Source organism: Parasteatoda tepidariorum, chromosome X1 (assembly GCF_043381705.1).
Source record: "Parasteatoda tepidariorum isolate YZ-2023 chromosome X1, CAS_Ptep_4.0, whole genome shotgun sequence".
Taxonomy (NCBI): Eukaryota; Metazoa; Arthropoda; class Arachnida; order Araneae; family Theridiidae; genus Parasteatoda; species Parasteatoda tepidariorum.
This window is the reverse complement of record NC_092214.1, coordinates 36,262,885-36,280,531: the sequence shown is the minus strand read 5'-3', so window position 1 is coordinate 36,280,531 and position 17,647 is coordinate 36,262,885. Positions and strand designations below refer to the sequence as shown.

At 26.5% G+C, this 17,647-nt stretch overlaps 1 protein-coding gene across 2 annotated transcripts in view; it reads left to right on the top strand.

The window, feature by feature from the left end:
* LOC107437342 (putative uncharacterized protein DDB_G0282499) overlaps positions 1-17,647 on the top strand; it is a 63,638-nt gene that overhangs the window by 33,166 nt on the left and 12,825 nt on the right. For both annotated transcript variants that reach the window (XM_016049308.3, XM_043040625.2), the window contains 6 exons: positions 1,030-1,175; positions 2,669-2,732; positions 3,172-3,308; positions 3,713-3,787; positions 9,089-9,182; positions 11,859-12,234. In XM_016049308.3, coding sequence (XP_015904794.1) covers positions 1,030-1,175; positions 2,669-2,732; positions 3,172-3,308; positions 3,713-3,787; positions 9,089-9,182; positions 11,859-12,234 — 892 coding nt within the window. The remainder of the gene's footprint in view (positions 1-1,029; positions 1,176-2,668; positions 2,733-3,171; positions 3,309-3,712; positions 3,788-9,088; positions 9,183-11,858; positions 12,235-17,647) is intronic.

Genomic DNA, 17,647 nt, shown 5'->3' with positions numbered 1-17,647 from the left:
ATCAATAACTGTATTTGGAACTGAGTTCCAAAAAGGAGCTAGCTTAAGACTAATCCTCGAATGGATACGAATCTGCATATTGATGCAAGTCTGAAGATGAATACAAGTTTGCAGATGAGTTAAAATTCAGCAGGAACTAAATTTGAAGAAATGATTATTTCTTATGTGAGATTGTACATTTCTCACTGATATGAGAGGAACTACTAGGAAAATTGATATTTGATTTATTTTCTTCTAAAGGAATATGAGCTTATATTTTGTTGCAAAATTCAGTTTAAAATGATGCTTTCTAGATTTAAAAAAAAAAAATCCTTTAGTTATTTTTCATTATTTTAGGGAGGGTTTACAAATTTTTGAGGTTTTGCTTCTTTACGTGCTGGAAATTGACGCAAAATGTATTCATCCATTTCAAGCTGTATTTATTTTAAGTATTAGATACAGACCCATCTTATACTACAGTCAAATCTCGGTATCCCAAATTTCAAGAAAGACTGTAAAAACAATTCTGTATATCAAAAATCGAAATAACAATTTAATCAAAATAATAACTGATGAGAAAAAATTATTAGTTATAAAGCATTTGTTTTCGTTCTCCCTTTAAGTTTTATGAATGCTTTGTTTATAAAAATAATAATTTATTATTTAACATTTTTTCCTTTAATTTAATGTAAAATGTGTAAAAAAAACTGCACGTTAGGAGGAAAATTTTCATTCAATAGCAAACTATCAAACCATTAAGTTATCATTTTAATGTTAATTTTCTTATGCCATGTCAACTTAGTGTCTAATATATATATTTTCTGATATGTTAATATAACGCAAATAACTTTTTATATTAATTTGTTTGACTTCCTTAAGTTTATGAGTGGGGCCTTAAATTAAGTTTTATAAATTATTATTTCAATATATTTTGATTTCTATTATTTTTAACATATGTGCCAATTCATTCAAAAATTCTGTAAAAGCAAATGAATTTTTTTTCTTGGTTGCGGAATTAAATATATATTGTGTATGTCTTTTTATTTTTAGGATAGATGGAATAAGTTAAAAAATTATCAATGGTCACATGTTAGTAGCACTGATCTCACTTTCAACAATGGAAACGCTTTGTTCAAAAATCAAGTTACATATAATCTTGGTAATCACAGATTTTGGCAAGACTCTGAGCTGAAAAAGTAACTTTTCTTTTCACTAATTCAAATTTATTTTTGATTGTATGAAGTTATGTTTTTGATTTCAACAGATCCTTATAAAAAGGATTTCATCATCATCTGTGTTTTGCTTCTAGTTTAAATTACAATCATGCCAAAGTATCAATTGCATTGGCAATTGCTTAAACTGTTATTTTGATTATCTTTTTTGCAGTAGTGATCTATAAAAAAAAATTGCAGGTACCTTTAATCTCCATACAGTAAACAGAGACTCTAACTACTATAGATTTTACATAGTTTCAATAAATTTTTACCTAGTTGAAGCGAGAGTAATTTATTAATATTTTAATAAAGAATGTTATGGACTACTAAACACCCGTAATTTAAACAGATACATATAAGGCCATTTAAAGGAATGGTTAAGTTCTTAAGATCTAATAATTTTTATATTAAAAAAAATTCTTTTTTAAAATATTGTATTTTAATTGACTATCTCTAAAAAAATAATTTGTACTGCTTCAAATAATTTGAGTCTCTATGTAAATACTGTTTCTGAGTGTATACGTTGCTAATTTTAGTATAATCTAATTCATTAATTGTATATTTTTAGCACCAAATATCATAGTCTCCCATCTTTAGATTTAAATTAGTCACCAAAGATTGGTTATTTTATGATGTAAAAACCAATTGATCACGAATATAGAAATCATTATAAATATCCAAAACATGATTCTGAAGGGGATCAATATAATTTTTTCAAAAGCATAATTGCATCATATAATCATAATATATTGTCAAAAAGTGATTACTTAACTTTGTAATTGGAAAATTTTTGTCACATAAGACATTTGTATTTGAAAAACACATGAAAACTTGTTCTTAACGTTACGCTGAAAAAATGATCAACAAAACTATATGAATTTGTGGAGTGATGGATTTGATATGATTGTCATCCTGTGTCAAAAAGTTATTACTCAAATGCTTTTTCTGGGTGTTCCCTACATAACCATTGTCTTTTTTGTTTTAAACAGTTTGACTTTACAGACCATGAAAAGCACATCACAATGAAAAACCAAATAGGATGGGACTTAAAACTGGTTGTTTTTCTTTCAAAAATGTGATGAATAAAACTGCAAAGATTTTAAAAGCCAGCTTTTTAAAAATAAAAAGATCAGGAACTTGACATGTTTTATTTGATAGTTGGATACATGATATATTTCTAAATTAAACAATTAAGTTAAAAAAGTCCTTAAGTATTTATCCATTAATTTTGGTTTTTAAGTATTTAGCACATAAGCTTCAAAGCTTACAAATATATTTTTATTTTTAATAATTAAATAAATAATTGAAGTATTGATCTTGAAATTATGTTTTTTAATTAAGATTTAAATGATGAAAATTAGAATGCCCTACCTTTAAATTACGTCAGAGTTCTCTGTTTAAAATCATTTTAACAGTTTCTTTAAGTCTTAATTAATTGTTTATTAAAACTAACTTATCTTGTTTAAAATTTACAGACAATACTCATCTGAGTACTACCTCAATGAAGCAAAAAAGTTAAAGCATCAAGCCGATAAAGAAGTAAGTTTTAAGTTTCATTTTCTTATTATTACTTAGTCACTTTTTACAAAATATGTTCATAGCATATTTGTAACAAAAAAAGAAAAGAACCGATGGTCTTTAAACAATTTGACTATTTCTTTTAAATAAAACCATGTTGTACTTTTAATCATGTGATAATTTTGTTGACTCTGACTTTCTAGTATTAAACTCATTGTATAAAAAGTAGTATACTTTAACTAAGTTTAACTTACTCTAGTAAGATTTCTTTATTCGATGATTATGAAAACCTAAAACTCTTATGATAGAGTCATACTGCTTTAAATTTTCTAAGTAACTTATTTTTCGGATTTTCTTTCACTTCTCATCTTTAAATGATTTTTCTAAACCTGATATAAAAAATGCATTTTGTATTTTTTATTGCATCATTAATGCATTTTTTACTTATTTCACTCCTTAGATTGATAGAATGGTTCAAGCTATGAAGTATTTGGAAGCAGTTTTGTATTTTATTTTAACAGGCAATGCAATGGAACATAGTTATATTGATACCGATCGAGTGCACACCATGTATAAAGAAACATTAACTCTCATCAGGTAATGTTAAGTGAATTACTGTCGAACTTCTATAATTTATTCAGATGATTTATCTATTCTAAATAGTAAATAAGAACTACCTAAACAAAAGTACACGCTATTAGACAAGAAAACATTGGAATATTCATTAAATATGTCATTGTTTTGATGTAACCTAAACTAAATATTGTTTTATACTCATTTTTCATTGATAAATATGTAGATAAAATTTATATAGACAAGATCTATAAACCTAAACTGTGCTTTATACTAAAATTATTTTCTGATAGTTTTACAATCTAAGAAACACAATTGTTTTTCTTATAATGAAGTGTATCATATAAACTTTTTTTATTTTTCCAAACTGACTCATAAATTTTTGTGTCCAAAATACTTATTACATATGATTTGTTTACTCTATTTAGGTTCATTTCATCAAAATTTCAAAAACTTCACAACTCATCTTGTAGAAACATTGACAACAAGCTAACTGTTTTGAGGTATATATATATATTATTCTTTGCAATTTTTTAAAATTTGCTTTATTTTTTAACATCATATTATACATCTAAGTAAAAACTTCATTTATTTTATATATATTTATTTTATAATATTTTGCCATTCAGCTTACCATGTTAATTAATTTTTACTTTTTATTCTATACTAATGTAATTCAAACACTGATTAAAAAAGTAATTACATATTTCATTTTAAAATAACATTAACATAAGCTATGTCCCCTCATTTTTACTTCCCTGGTCACATAAGTATAATTTTTTTTAAAAATTGTGTTTTATATACCTAAGCATTAAAACATTTTTTCCCAATTATTGTCACTCGTGCTTGTTTAGACATTTGAAGAAAAAAAATTTTATAATTTCACAAGCCAATAGTATTTTCCTTATAGAGTCTACGAAAAAAAAAGACATCATCCTGAATAATTTTTGTTCCAATGATTGGATTTTTTCTAAGTACCCATCTTAATGGTTCAAAAAGGTGACTTCAAAGATTCTTATTAATTAGTGCAGGTTATAGTTACAAAAATGAACTGTCTCTGAATAAAAATACCTTTTTTGGCAGATTAGTTTTTTTTACTATCTAAATATCAAACCAATCTGGAAAATATGGTCCCAATAGTTCAGGCAGGAGAGTGATCTAAAGTTTGGACCCCTTAATGTTAATTTCACTTTTTTACATATTTCATCATATCCTGAGAATTTCTTAAGCAAATCAAATATTTAAACACTTAATTGTAAAATTGTTTTTCATTAGATAATTTCGGAGAAAAAACTATTTTTAATAATTATTTCTCCGAAGCTGGAATCTCTGAGATTGTTACAAAGCTTATCTGTCCACAAAAAAGACATTGTTTTACTATGGATCCTTGTTCATTATGGAATCCATGGCAATGAGATAGCCTATCCCTTGGCGAAAAAGAGTGTCATGATTTTACAAATCTCTCTTTCCAGTATATCTTTTAGAACATTAAAACGATTAATCAAAAATACCACATTTGAGGAATTCAGAAAAAGAACCTCGCTCTTAGGACAACTCAAAAGTCTTGGAAGGACAAATTATCTCCAGTCTCAAAATGGCCCAGATGTAAAATGATAGCTTATTGTAGACTCGCCACTGGCCATGACTGTCTCCCAAAACACTTGTGTCATTTCCGCGTGATTTCAAGTCTTATCCGCAATCTCTGTAATCTGAGATGCGTCGTGGATAGTGACCATCCCAACCTTTGCTGAGCTTTAACCTAAATTTTTCTTGTGAACTGCTACTGAGTTGCCTGGACCCTTTTGGATTCATAGACTATTGGTATAGCTGCTTCTTCAGGGTGGCCACCCACCTGGAAAACCTGGAATTATCAGGGAATTTTTTTTATACTGGAAAAAACTTGGAAAAATCAGGGAAATATCGATAAAAACCTGGGAATTTTAAAGAAAAATTGGAAATTTTTTCTTATATATTTTTTCAATTTCACTAATTTAAATTATTTGCTAATTTTCTTAATTTAAATTGTTTCATCCATTATACCCACATTTTTTAGACGGAAATGTATCTCCAAACAGTTAAAATATCATCAACTTACTTTGCTTTCATCAAAATTTTCTCCATTAATACCCTGTTAAACTAGAATACAACATAAAATTCTCCCATGCAAATGTCTTTGATCTCTATGCAGACTGTGCAATTTAGGAAAGGCAACGATTATGGTGGAAGACAGGGTTAGAATTCGGTTTTTAAATTCTGTCCGTGTTCACACAATGATTCAAGTTTGCTCGCAATTGAGAGTGGTAATTTTTTTCTAATTTGACAAAATGAGTCAAAATGTTTTTGTATTTTTAACTTTATTAAATTCTCTAAAAATTAGTTGGTTATAATTTAATAATAATAGATTTTATATTGCACTCTTTTTCTGAAAGCTTTTGAACTCCCATTCAAAGAAATCTGTAAATTATTTTTTCTCAGCAAACCAACCAATCACGCATTTTCCCCCATCACTAACAGCAATGTTTGTCGACAAATTGTTACAATTCTTGCATTAATGCTAATTTTTTCTATTTCATTTTAACCTTTTATAGTATATTTTTATTTTGAAAAAAGTTTTTTTTAGAACTAACTATATATTAATATCAAATTTTACGGTTTTGTTGGTAAATATTAGTTTTTTGATTCAAAATTCGAATTGTATAGTTATCACAATATCGAAAGTTCGTAAATGTTGCTTGCATTCCAGAGATGATATTTCAAAACTATTCCTCTTTTTACCTAAAAAAGCTGACAATGACTAAGGAATATATAGGAAACATATTAAATGATGTATATACATAAAATATAATTTTTTTTATTCATATGTGTTTAGTCAGGAGAAGGAAAACGAAACTTAGTGTTTTAGTTCTGCACTGTACAAGATTCCAGTTGTTCAAACAAAAACAATTAACTATGCTAAACTAAAAAACTGTGTGTTTAGATTGGAATTCTTTAAATGTTTTAATTTCAAATAAGAAAAAAAATCAAAAAAGTATAAATTTTAAGGAATTTTATCTATTTTTTTTCTTCTATAGAGTATAGAACTAAAAATTAGACAATTTTACATTTCTGACATTTATTTTTTTATACTGAATCTCTTAAAATAAAAATGCTATTTCAAAATACCATTATTTAAAAATTTGACTTGAGATATTGGTTTAAGGAAAATATGATCAGTGAATTTTATAAAAAGCACTGGTAAGATGAAATACAGTATAATGCAGTATACAGTACAGCTTTATATTGAAATGTAATTACAGTGATTCACAAAAGTGTTGATACACTTATGACTTTCAATGAAATAAGACTATCCATTAATTAAAATGAATGTTTCAGAATGTATATTTAATGATAAAAAATGTGTTCTAATCTTAACAAAACTGAAATATTTTAAATGACAATATGAAATATTTTAAAAACAAAGGAAAAGTTTATTTTTAAGGAATCAATCATCAAAAAGTGACAAAAACTTTATCCCACAAAAGTCATCATACACTTTTAAAGAAAAAACTCAGTCTATTAGTAAATCTAATTTTTCGTTAAATTAACATTTAGTGGAGTTTCCTTTAGCATCTACAATAGCTTTTAAAGGTTGAAAATACGTGTAACTAGTTTTTTTTTTGTCAGGTGAAATTCGTGCAGAATATTTTTTTAAAATTTTTACAGAAACTTTTACAACACTCAATTGCAAATTTATGAATTTTTCCACAAAATTTATAATTTTAATCTCTGATATGAAGTCCTTCTTTTAAGCATTTTATCACATATTGCACAGTTCAATTGAATACAGTAAACTAATTTAACATATTCATTACTGATTTACCTCTTATGAAGACAAATAATCAAATTTGGTCTATTTTATTACGACCACAAGTCATTTTTAAATGATAAAATAAAATATTACGGAGTTAGCAAGCAAAAATTAAAATATAATTTTGCTATTATAGGTTTGATACTAAATTGCTAATAAAGAAATAAAAAATTAAATGAAAAATAATTAAATAAAAAAAGCAATTGACGATAATTTTAATTCTGAGATCCAAAACATTTAAATGTACGATGACTTTCGTGGGGTAACATTTTTGTTACTATTTGATTAAAAAATTAACTTTTGCTTTGTTTTTAAAATATTCCGTGCAGTTTTGCTAAGAATAGATTATACATCTTATTATCAAATACCCATTGTGAAATATTCATTTTAATTATTGAATTTTTATTTCCTATTTCAATATAAGTTATAAGTGAGTGAGCACTTTTGGGAGCCACTGTAATTATTAAAAATTATTGATATATAATCACCTGAAACGGTTTTCTTTTCCTTAATGAAAATATATTAAACAATACTTATCCAAGGTTTTATTGGTTATTCTGATTTTGTCATTTTGTAGGTACACTTTGAGCAAATACTACTTAAAGTAACACACTAAATTCAATAAAAACAATATATTCTGCAAGCTAAACATATTATTTTCTCCACGTCTTAATTTTTTAAAAATTAATGTTGTACCAGAACATTAAAAAATAATAAAAAAATATCTTGTAAAAAAATAAAAAAAATTTCAAGTTGAATAGTAACTGGCTTTTCCCGTGAGGAAAACATTGTCTCACAAGCGTGGTTTGTTACCACTCCCGATGAATGCCCGACATTGAACTTTTATGCCGTCATCCCTTGGCTTAACTGGAGGTCCATTTTTTATTTTGTACGATGTAGATTTAGGAATACCTACAGCCAGCATGATTTTGTTATGTTTGACAAATTGTGAAAATTTCAGCTGTGAGTTTTGTTTTATATGGAATTACAATGTTCTATTGTAATTTTGAATGAACCTATGTCAAAATATACTTTGTAGTAATTTTTCTTATCTCCTGCTTTAAAGTCAATTATTGTGTGCATAACTTCTCCATTGTTCTGATTAAACAAGAAAAATATTATAAGCTCAAATTTTAAGTTTCAAATGAATGAAATGTATTAATAAAATAATGAAAACACCTAAATGTCAACTGTAAGAAGTAAAGGGAATTGCGGAATATACACCTACAAATTTTTAATCTCTCTAAGAATAATTAAAAAAAATGAAAATTGAATTGGCAGAAATGTACTTTATATTGTGTAAGAGCTTAAACACAACATTGTATGATTATCATGTCTTGATATATATGTTTATTTATTCAAAAGTGATAGTGAAAATCGTTTTAGATTAAGTTCATAAATTTGAGAAAAAATAGACATCATAAATGTTACCATTGCTTTAGACATAAAAATAAAAATGTGCATTAAAAATCGCATTACGATAATCATTAGAAATTGTTGAATTAGAAATTTTTAAAGTAGAAATAAATATTTTAAAAAATAACTCCGCCTAGTCAGACATTAATGGTGGATCTGATTTTTAATCGCAACCAGATATTCTTTAAATAAGTTGAATACTTGACTATGACCAAATATTCGTGCCATATTTATTCTAGAGATCTCCATCCAAATTTTAAACAGCTTTTTTTCTATATTGGTTTAAAATATTTTGCAGTTTTTGACCAAGGTTAACAGACTTTTAATTTGTGGCAATGTGTATTGTTTTAAACACTCAGGTCAAATACCTATTTCAAACAAATTGAATATTGTTTCTATTAACAAAATAAAATGCCAGGTATATTTTTATTTTGAAAGTTTGTTACAGATTTTAATTTTATCTCTAATAACAAAACCAAATAATTTTTAATGATAATTGTTAAATATATGTTTATCTATTAATTGTTCTCTTATATTCAAGCCTTAGGTGCCAATCTCTGCTGTATTTAAAAATGTATCAGTTGAGAAGAGATGAAGTACGATACCTCCATCGCAACATCAGTACCTACGTTAAAGTCAGTATTATGAAAAATATTTGTTGTCAAAGTTCATTAATTATTTTCATAATACCTTAAACATAATCTTTACTCTTAACCAAACTTATTACTTATTCCCTACTTGCATGAATAACATATACAGCAAATTTGTGTGTGTGTGTTCTTGTAATTAATATATTTGTCTTTGATAAAAGCGAAACGATATCTTCTGGAAGCAAATAATAGCATACATTTACCTTAATCCATAATAAATATTCATGAATTGAAGGAAATGTTGAGATTTTTCTCTATTCATTATTCTTTTGTTTGCTTTTAACCTATAATATATGTTAGTATACGCAGCAACGTGTAAGATCATAAAATTATCTTTATTGATGATAGTTTTAAATCCCAAGTTTACTTTTTTTTCACTTGTTTTGAATAAAAAGTTATAAATTTAAAATGTCTGTTTTAAAATTACTATCACAGCAAAACCTAGAAAGAAAAAAGTATTACTGACTGAAAATTTAACCTGTGAGAGAAGTTTTCAATTAAGAAAAGTTACAATTGCTATTTTTTAAATATGATGACTGATATTATTTGTAGTCATGCCTGATAATTTAAAATTACCTTAGTAGTAGTACTTCATTTGTGTTACAGCAGAACTGCTCAATGGGCCATTGACGACAGTCTGGGAAACATACCTGGGGCTTTAATCGAAGACTTGCCGTCACAATGTTGTAAGGGATTTTGATTCACAAATTTAAATATTCCATTTTGTTGAGACTGGGATTGTAATATACCACACACGTTTTTTTCCCCTAGTTAAATAAATGTTAATGCAAAGGTTGATGGATGAAAAAAAAACTACATTTCTATTTCCACTTTATGAAGATCTGAAAAATAATAGAGTGTGAGCATTTATTTGTTCCAGGATGATTGCTCAGTGTTTTATGGTATTACTTTCATTATTTGCAGACTTTTACAATTGTACTTTAAAAAATTCAATCATAAAGGGCTTAAGTAAACAGCTTCATGAAAAATCTCTTGTCTCTAAAAAGTGAAATATCTTGTTATGACTCAGCATATTCTTACAAAATTTAGTGTATTTGTTGTGTTTGTAGACCTTATTTGCTCTAAGAATTTACAGGAGTAAGAACTATTCTTTTATTGGAATTAGCCAGAAAAAAATATTGATTTTTTATGCTTATGAATTTATCAAATTCATAAACAGTTATCTTTTAAATAAAATTATGTTGAATGAGTGCAAGATGTTCTTGAAGAGTTCTAAGCGGGGCTTGCAAAAATGCAGGTTTTCAAGGGGAAAAAACCTACCTGTGAGGATTTTTTCTTGAAAAAATCCAATTTTGCTTCAGGATAAGTTGGTTTTCTTACTAAAAGACCCAATTTTGCCTTAGGATAAGTGGATCTTTTCAAATATATTCTACATGCATACTTATTTATACTAAACATAAAAATTAGATATTGTACTTACTTAAAATATGTTACTTGATTATTACCAAATTACTTGATTAAAATGGTTACGAAAATAAATATTTCAATCATTTTTCTGCTTTTTAAATGTATAAAGATTTACATAATGATGAAGTTACATGATTCTTTGTTAAAGGCAAAGCATAATATGTTGTTCAATTAGTTTTAAATTATAGATAAAAACATAATTTGCTTTAAAGTCAGGAATGAAATTTCTAGAAGTATTGTATACATTCATAAAAGGAAAAGCACTTGTAGTACATGGTGTATTCATTTGTATATTTCGATATATGAATTCCTTATACGTCTTACAATGCTTAAAAAATAATCAACTTTTATCTCTATTATACTTTTTACTATTGAAATGAATGAAAAACATTTGTTTTCTAAGCATTCCAAATATATAATTTAAGATTTTACTGAAATGCGAATATGCTTTAAATAATAATTATGTACGAATATTCAAATCAGTATTCTAAATTTGATCTTTAAGCAAGGATTTTTTTCCAAAACTTTCAGTAGATGGAAACAGGTACATTTTATTAAAGAAATTTTAAAATAAAATGGTGATATTTTAGTCTAATTTTATAAAATACTTATTACATACAATTTCTTTATATATATATGTATGTGTGTATCCATTGATGCATTTAACAAACACTTAAGTGTTCACAATATGAAAAAATTATACAATAAGTACAATGCGTATACATATTATTAATAAGTAATGTATTTTTGCTAAATAAAGCATTTTAATATTTAGCAATATGTTTTTTTAATTGTGTACTTTATTTATTTTTTTTCACATAATAGTTCATTTATACTAAATTATATTTCCAAAAATTAGATTACCGAAATATGTTTTACTTTATATAATTTTGTATAATTAATTACAAGGTTAAAATTTATAAAACTAAAAATTTATAATTTCAAAGAACTATTTTGAAGCAACGAAAATTGATATGAAATTATTAAATGTGAAAAAGCTCTTCTTTGGTGGTTATAGAGATGGGGTGTTTCATGTGGGCCCAATCTGGAAAACCTTGTTGAGTTTTTTTGGGGTTAAGCCCATCTTGGCGAACCCTGGTTCTGGGTAACTCCTTTAAAAACAAGTTGATTATTATTATTTTTTCCCAGTATAAAGTAAGTTTAAAATTGTTTTGAAAATTACTAATTGTTTTGTCATGATAACTAAACTTTTTCTTTATAATTTTAATTTAGCTTGAAAATGATTCATTACCTGAAGAGGTATCACCTCCACACCTTCAATCATTCAAATCGAATGTTAAACATTCTCAAGTTTCTCCATCATATCAAGCATCGCCATGCTCTCTTACACCATCGCCTGCTGGTAGTGTAGCTTCTGTAAGTTCTCAAAGCAGTGGATATAGTAGCAGTGAATTGGGCTGGAGTACAAATTATCCCTCTAATAGTGGGAAAACAAAGTCTCAAATTGATGTGTTTTCTGATAGCATTACAGTGTCTCGACAAAAGTACAAAATGTTTCAGCAACAAAGTATGTACCTTGCCAACCTGCATCTTAGTCATGACCTTTGGGAACATGCTGATTACCTAAGTTCTGAAGAACACTCTCGTGGTATGTTTTAAAATCTTTTTGTGAACAAATTCTTGATTATAGAATTTATGAAAATTTCTCTTGCGTTAAATTTTTTAAGAATTTTTTAAGGTAATCTTAAGTGATCTGTAAAAAAATCATTTTTAAGTTTTTATCAACTAATTATATATATATATGCTCTGAAAATATCCATTATTGTTCTGTGTCTTTGTCCTGATTTTTATTGTTCTGCCCTGATAGTTTTTTTTTTTCTGAACATACTATTTTAACTAGCGCACGATTTCAAAAGAATCGTTTGGATTTGTTTATTTTTTATTCCTTTCAATAGAAAAGAAATAAGAAAAACTGGACATATAACTGTCAAAACCAATGTGTTTTTATTCATAACGTGAAATCCGAAACTTTACTAAATGTAAAAGAATAAAAAACAAAATCCCATTTCTTCAATTTCCCCTTTTCTTCAGGAGAACAAATCATTGCTGAATCAGTATTGGAGCAAAAAAAAAAATTCTAAAACCTCGCCCAACGTTTACTATTTTTTTCATTATACACATGTTTTCATCATAAACCAGTCTTTGTGACTTATCCCCAAGGTCATGTGTAGCACATGTCTTTCATTCATTAGTTACTGAAGATAAGCAAATATTTTTTAAATAATTAAATCTTTCTCCCACACTCAACTGGCTGCCATTACTTGAAACACTGAAAACGTGTCCAGGCGGCCAAAACAATAGCCAACAGGAGAGGCCAATGGATAGTCACCACACCTAACTTAAGCATATGGCAGCTGACCTCATAGAGCCTGCTTCTGGCCCTTATTAAAGGTGAGGAAACCAACAGTGACTGGGCAGCAAACTGAGTAATTAGGGCTGCATTTCTTGGCACCCAGATGTGAACTTGTTTCCTCATTTTGCCTACATATAATCGAGCCACAAATTAGTTGCCACAGTTTTAAGCCTTTTTCTTCCACATAATAGTAATATTTTGTTTATGCATAATTAATTAACTGGAAAATTAAAATGAAATTATGGAAGAGTAAAAATATTAGCACTTTTCGTACTATTTGATAATTTTATTTAATATTCAATGAAATGATAATTTTACTTAAATTTTTTGCCTATTAATTAAGCACAGATATGTGACATTTTACAGCAATGTTTATCCTTTAAAATAACCTATCATAATTCCAATCCCCATGGCAGAATTGTGGCGACATTGTCGCAGAACACTACCGAGTTTTTGCAGAAAGGAAATAAAAAAATTTTGCTTTTCTTTTCTGCAGAAATTTTTGAAAGATTTTGTCTTTTCTTCAGAATTATATTCAAAAGATGCCTTTCTCATGCATCAGGAGTGGAAAAAAAAGTGCCTGCGATTTTTCTATTTTCATTTCAGAATAATAAAGAATAATGAAGTTGAAAATTTGGTTTTCTTTTCTGTAGAAATTTTTGTTCTATATTTTTTATGCAATTATTACTTCTGATTTCCGCATAACTTTTAAAATCCAATATTTTTAATATTATTTAGCACAACAGTAGAATCTCGAAATGGAAACACGCATTTAGTAACCCCTTTTTGAAGAGTCTGATTCGCGTGATTTGGCTGCCGATTTTTTTTTTTTTTTTCGGTAGTTACTGCTCTAGATTTTACAATTTTTTTAGTGTGATGATGAATTACAAAATGCGAAAAAGGAAGAAATTGGTGTGTTATCTTCCTCCCGAATGCGAGAATATCGGCCATAATATTTAAATAAAAATTATTACATATTCAATTACAAAAAAAAAATTTTTTTAATCTGATTTTTCTATTTTTTTTTCTTTTTTGAAGTTAACACTTCTGTTACTTTAAATTAGTAACATGTATATTTGTTATTTTTAAGTATCTTGCAGAAACATATTAGTATTAGAGAGGTATGTTGCAGAAACCCCGAAAAAATTCTGCCTCAGGGATTTCAATTTTAAATTACCATTTTAAGTTAATAGAATGTCCATTTTAGATAATGTAATATTTTAGGTCACTTGTTGCAGAATATAAGAAAAATACTTAATGTCTGCTTTAAATATTCATGGAAATAAAATCTGACTTAATCTCGTAATTTCTATTTGAATAAAAAAACAGCCCTTACTTTCAACTTTTGGTGTTGCAATGAATATTTTTGCAATTTATAAGCTAAATTTAGCATAGTTTTTTTTTATAACAAATGAGATGTTTTTATACCAAATGAGGGGCAGAATCCCCCAAAATTTTCCTCCTTCTTACTACTGTTCCTGTTTTACTGCCTCTTAGGCTTTCATAAGAAGTTTAACAGTGAAAAAAATCAATTTTTCTTTCTTCAAGTCTGATTTGTGGGCATAAAACTATCAGAGTTAAGGAGCCTTCATACTGACTGAAACAGCAACAAATCTCATGCTGCCGTGAGTTAACGCATGTGCACTTCTTTCTTCCTCCTTCTGTTGCAACAACCAGTGATCGCCATCACACTTGTTTCAAGAATTGGGTGGGGTTCAATTTTAGTCACTGTTGCAGACTCAGAGACTCAATCCGATTCATTTATATTTCTATTCTCAAGCGAAAAATACTATGGAACCTCACATGATTTTAATGTTTGCATCATTCAGACGATAGTAACTTACTTTTAGATAAATATTTGGCTATATTTAAAAGACATTTTTTGACGTTTACATATCAAAAAAACATTTTTATTACAAAAATATATTTCAAATTTTCTTATTTTTATGTATCTTAGATGTAATTTTTTTTAATGTATGTAAAATAACATTATTTTTTAAAATCATTTTGATAAAAAAAATCTTTGCAAATATATATTCCTAGGTATTTATTTAGAAACAGTGTTTCTAACTATAAATTCCATTTCGTTTGCTAAACATGTTTTTAATTATAAATCAAGATCAATCTCATTTAGTTAAGTTATAAACTATTTGAGTGTGTTTTGTTAATTGTGAAAAATGCATTACAGACACTTTTATTTAATTCTCTGAAAATGTTTTGGAGTTAATTGATAAAAGCTAGCTGTATAATTTTTTTCTGCAACAAATTTCTTTCACACATTTTTAATTATTGACACATGAACAGAACTTTGAAAATCTTCATAGCAGTTTACTTTTTTTTTGCTCTTCATTGTGGATATTCTCTACTGGTAGTGAAATGAATATTAATAGTAATTTGTACACAGAATTTTTAGAAGAAGTAAGTTAAGTTGAACTAGAATGCTAGAACTTAATTGACATTCATTGAAATATCAAACTGCTTAAATAAATTTTTTTATACTAATTAAGATAACTTTAAATTGATTTTATTAAAACAAGAATAATGAATTAATGCATTACTCTTGATTCATTTAAAAAATAAAATGTTTTGTGAAATAGTAAAAAAGGTGACAGGTATGAAATGTTACAAGATTATAAAGCTGTATTTTTTAATTAATTATTTTTTCACGAAGAACATATTTTATTTTTGATCTGCCCTTATTTTAAAGTAGTTATTTTTAAAAATTAAAAACTATTATGCTTCATAAAGAAATGCAAAGCAAATGCTAGAGAGAAAAAGACAATAAACTTTTTTATTTTGTTGAAACTGAAGGAAAATTTTAATTGTAAAAAGTATTTTCCATTCTTTACTACTCTTGGTTTATTAAGTAACCAAGATCATAAATAAGAAATTACTACGAAAATTTAAATTTTGAATAAAAAGTTTTTGCCGGTTATGGATAAATTCTGAATATAGAAATTATAAATTTAAAAAAAAAAAAAACGAGAAAACTGTTTGAAAAAAATATTTTAAAAAGGAAAAAAAAAAAATCAATTTTGAGTGTAGAAAAATTTTATAAATGTAGGAATGGTGGGCAAAACCGGATCCTTAAGGTTTCTTTCTTTCTTTTCATGCAATTTCACAAAGAGAACTGCTTAATATTATCAGATCTTTAGCTTTTATTTTTTACAATTAAAAAAAGATTTTCTTAATGTAAAAAAGATATATTTTTGAGTGCAAATTTGTTATTCTGTGGAAGCGTGGAAAAATCTTGATCAAATAAAATAAGATATTTACAGAAATGATGAGGAAAAAAACTTTTTCCAACTAAAATATTTTTTATAGCAACAAATTAATATTATGACTTTCCTACACTGAAAAACTTTTGGGAGTTTAAAAAACAAGGAAGATTCGAAACATGTTTGGAATTTTTCGTATATTAATTTAATGGATCAAATTTCTGAACAGAAATTACAAATAAAATTTTCATTATATTTCTCTGTTATGCTATAAGCTTCATGTGTCTATCACTGATAATTGAGACCCTGTAACCATTCTTCCATAAATTTTGACTTTGAATGTTATGGAATATAGCTACCAATTCATGTCAGACTGTGTCCCAGCTTCATCTAGACAGTGCCATTCAGCAGGAAAAAGGCATATATTTGAAACATGATGTAATCCTCTTTTAAAATTTTAGGCAGTAGTAGTTTTTAAAAAATAAGACATAAATGAAAAAAGGCAAAACACCCTCACAGTCCTATACTTATCATGAAGTAGTATCATGGTCATGGATTATAGGGTTACAAAATAATAAAAGGTACCCATTTTAAAACTCAAAGGTTGTGCAACATTTGGAAATTGTGTAGTATGAAATATTAATCAGATAGATTCCTATCAATTCCCAAATGTAAGAAAAAATATATATTAAGATATTTATAAATGGAAATAAAATTCTTTTTATCACTTCTATATAAATTGTAAAGTTGCAAATTTAGTACATTTGTAGTACTCTAAATATTATACACAATATTTTTGAAGAAAAAATACATTTCCTAACTAAACTTTTGATAGAATAGTTTAAGTTCAACATTTCAGTTCTCTATTTTTAACTTTTTCTTTTGAATTATTTAATATTAAATTCATTAAATTTCTTTAAGAAAGTAAAAATACTTGTTATATCCATGGATAAAATTATACAGAAGAAAAATGCTAGAGAAATATTAGATAATTAAGTGATAAAAATGAGTGGATAAAATTAAAAAATAAATTAAATAATTTTTTATGAATTATTTGACACGATATTCTGTAAAAATGTAACGCAAAATTTATTTCAGCAAGAGGAGTCGTATAATACAATCAAATATGTATTAATATAAACATAAATTATAATGATGTTTATATAGTATGAAGCCGCCTTTAATCGTAAAGGGGTGCTCCCAGAAGATGGCGGAGAAAAGCAGAAATTGTATTCTTATTCAGAATATCATTTTATATTAAAATTGGCAGAAAAGTGTTGGGGCTTCTGCTTTTCTTTTCTAGCAGCTCAGTGTTATTGGAGATAAAAGAGAAGTATTGAAACTTAAATTCATTAATTATTTGTTATTTTAGAGAATAATAACTAATTTGATACATCAAAACAAAAGTTTAACATGTTTTTTTTAAATAT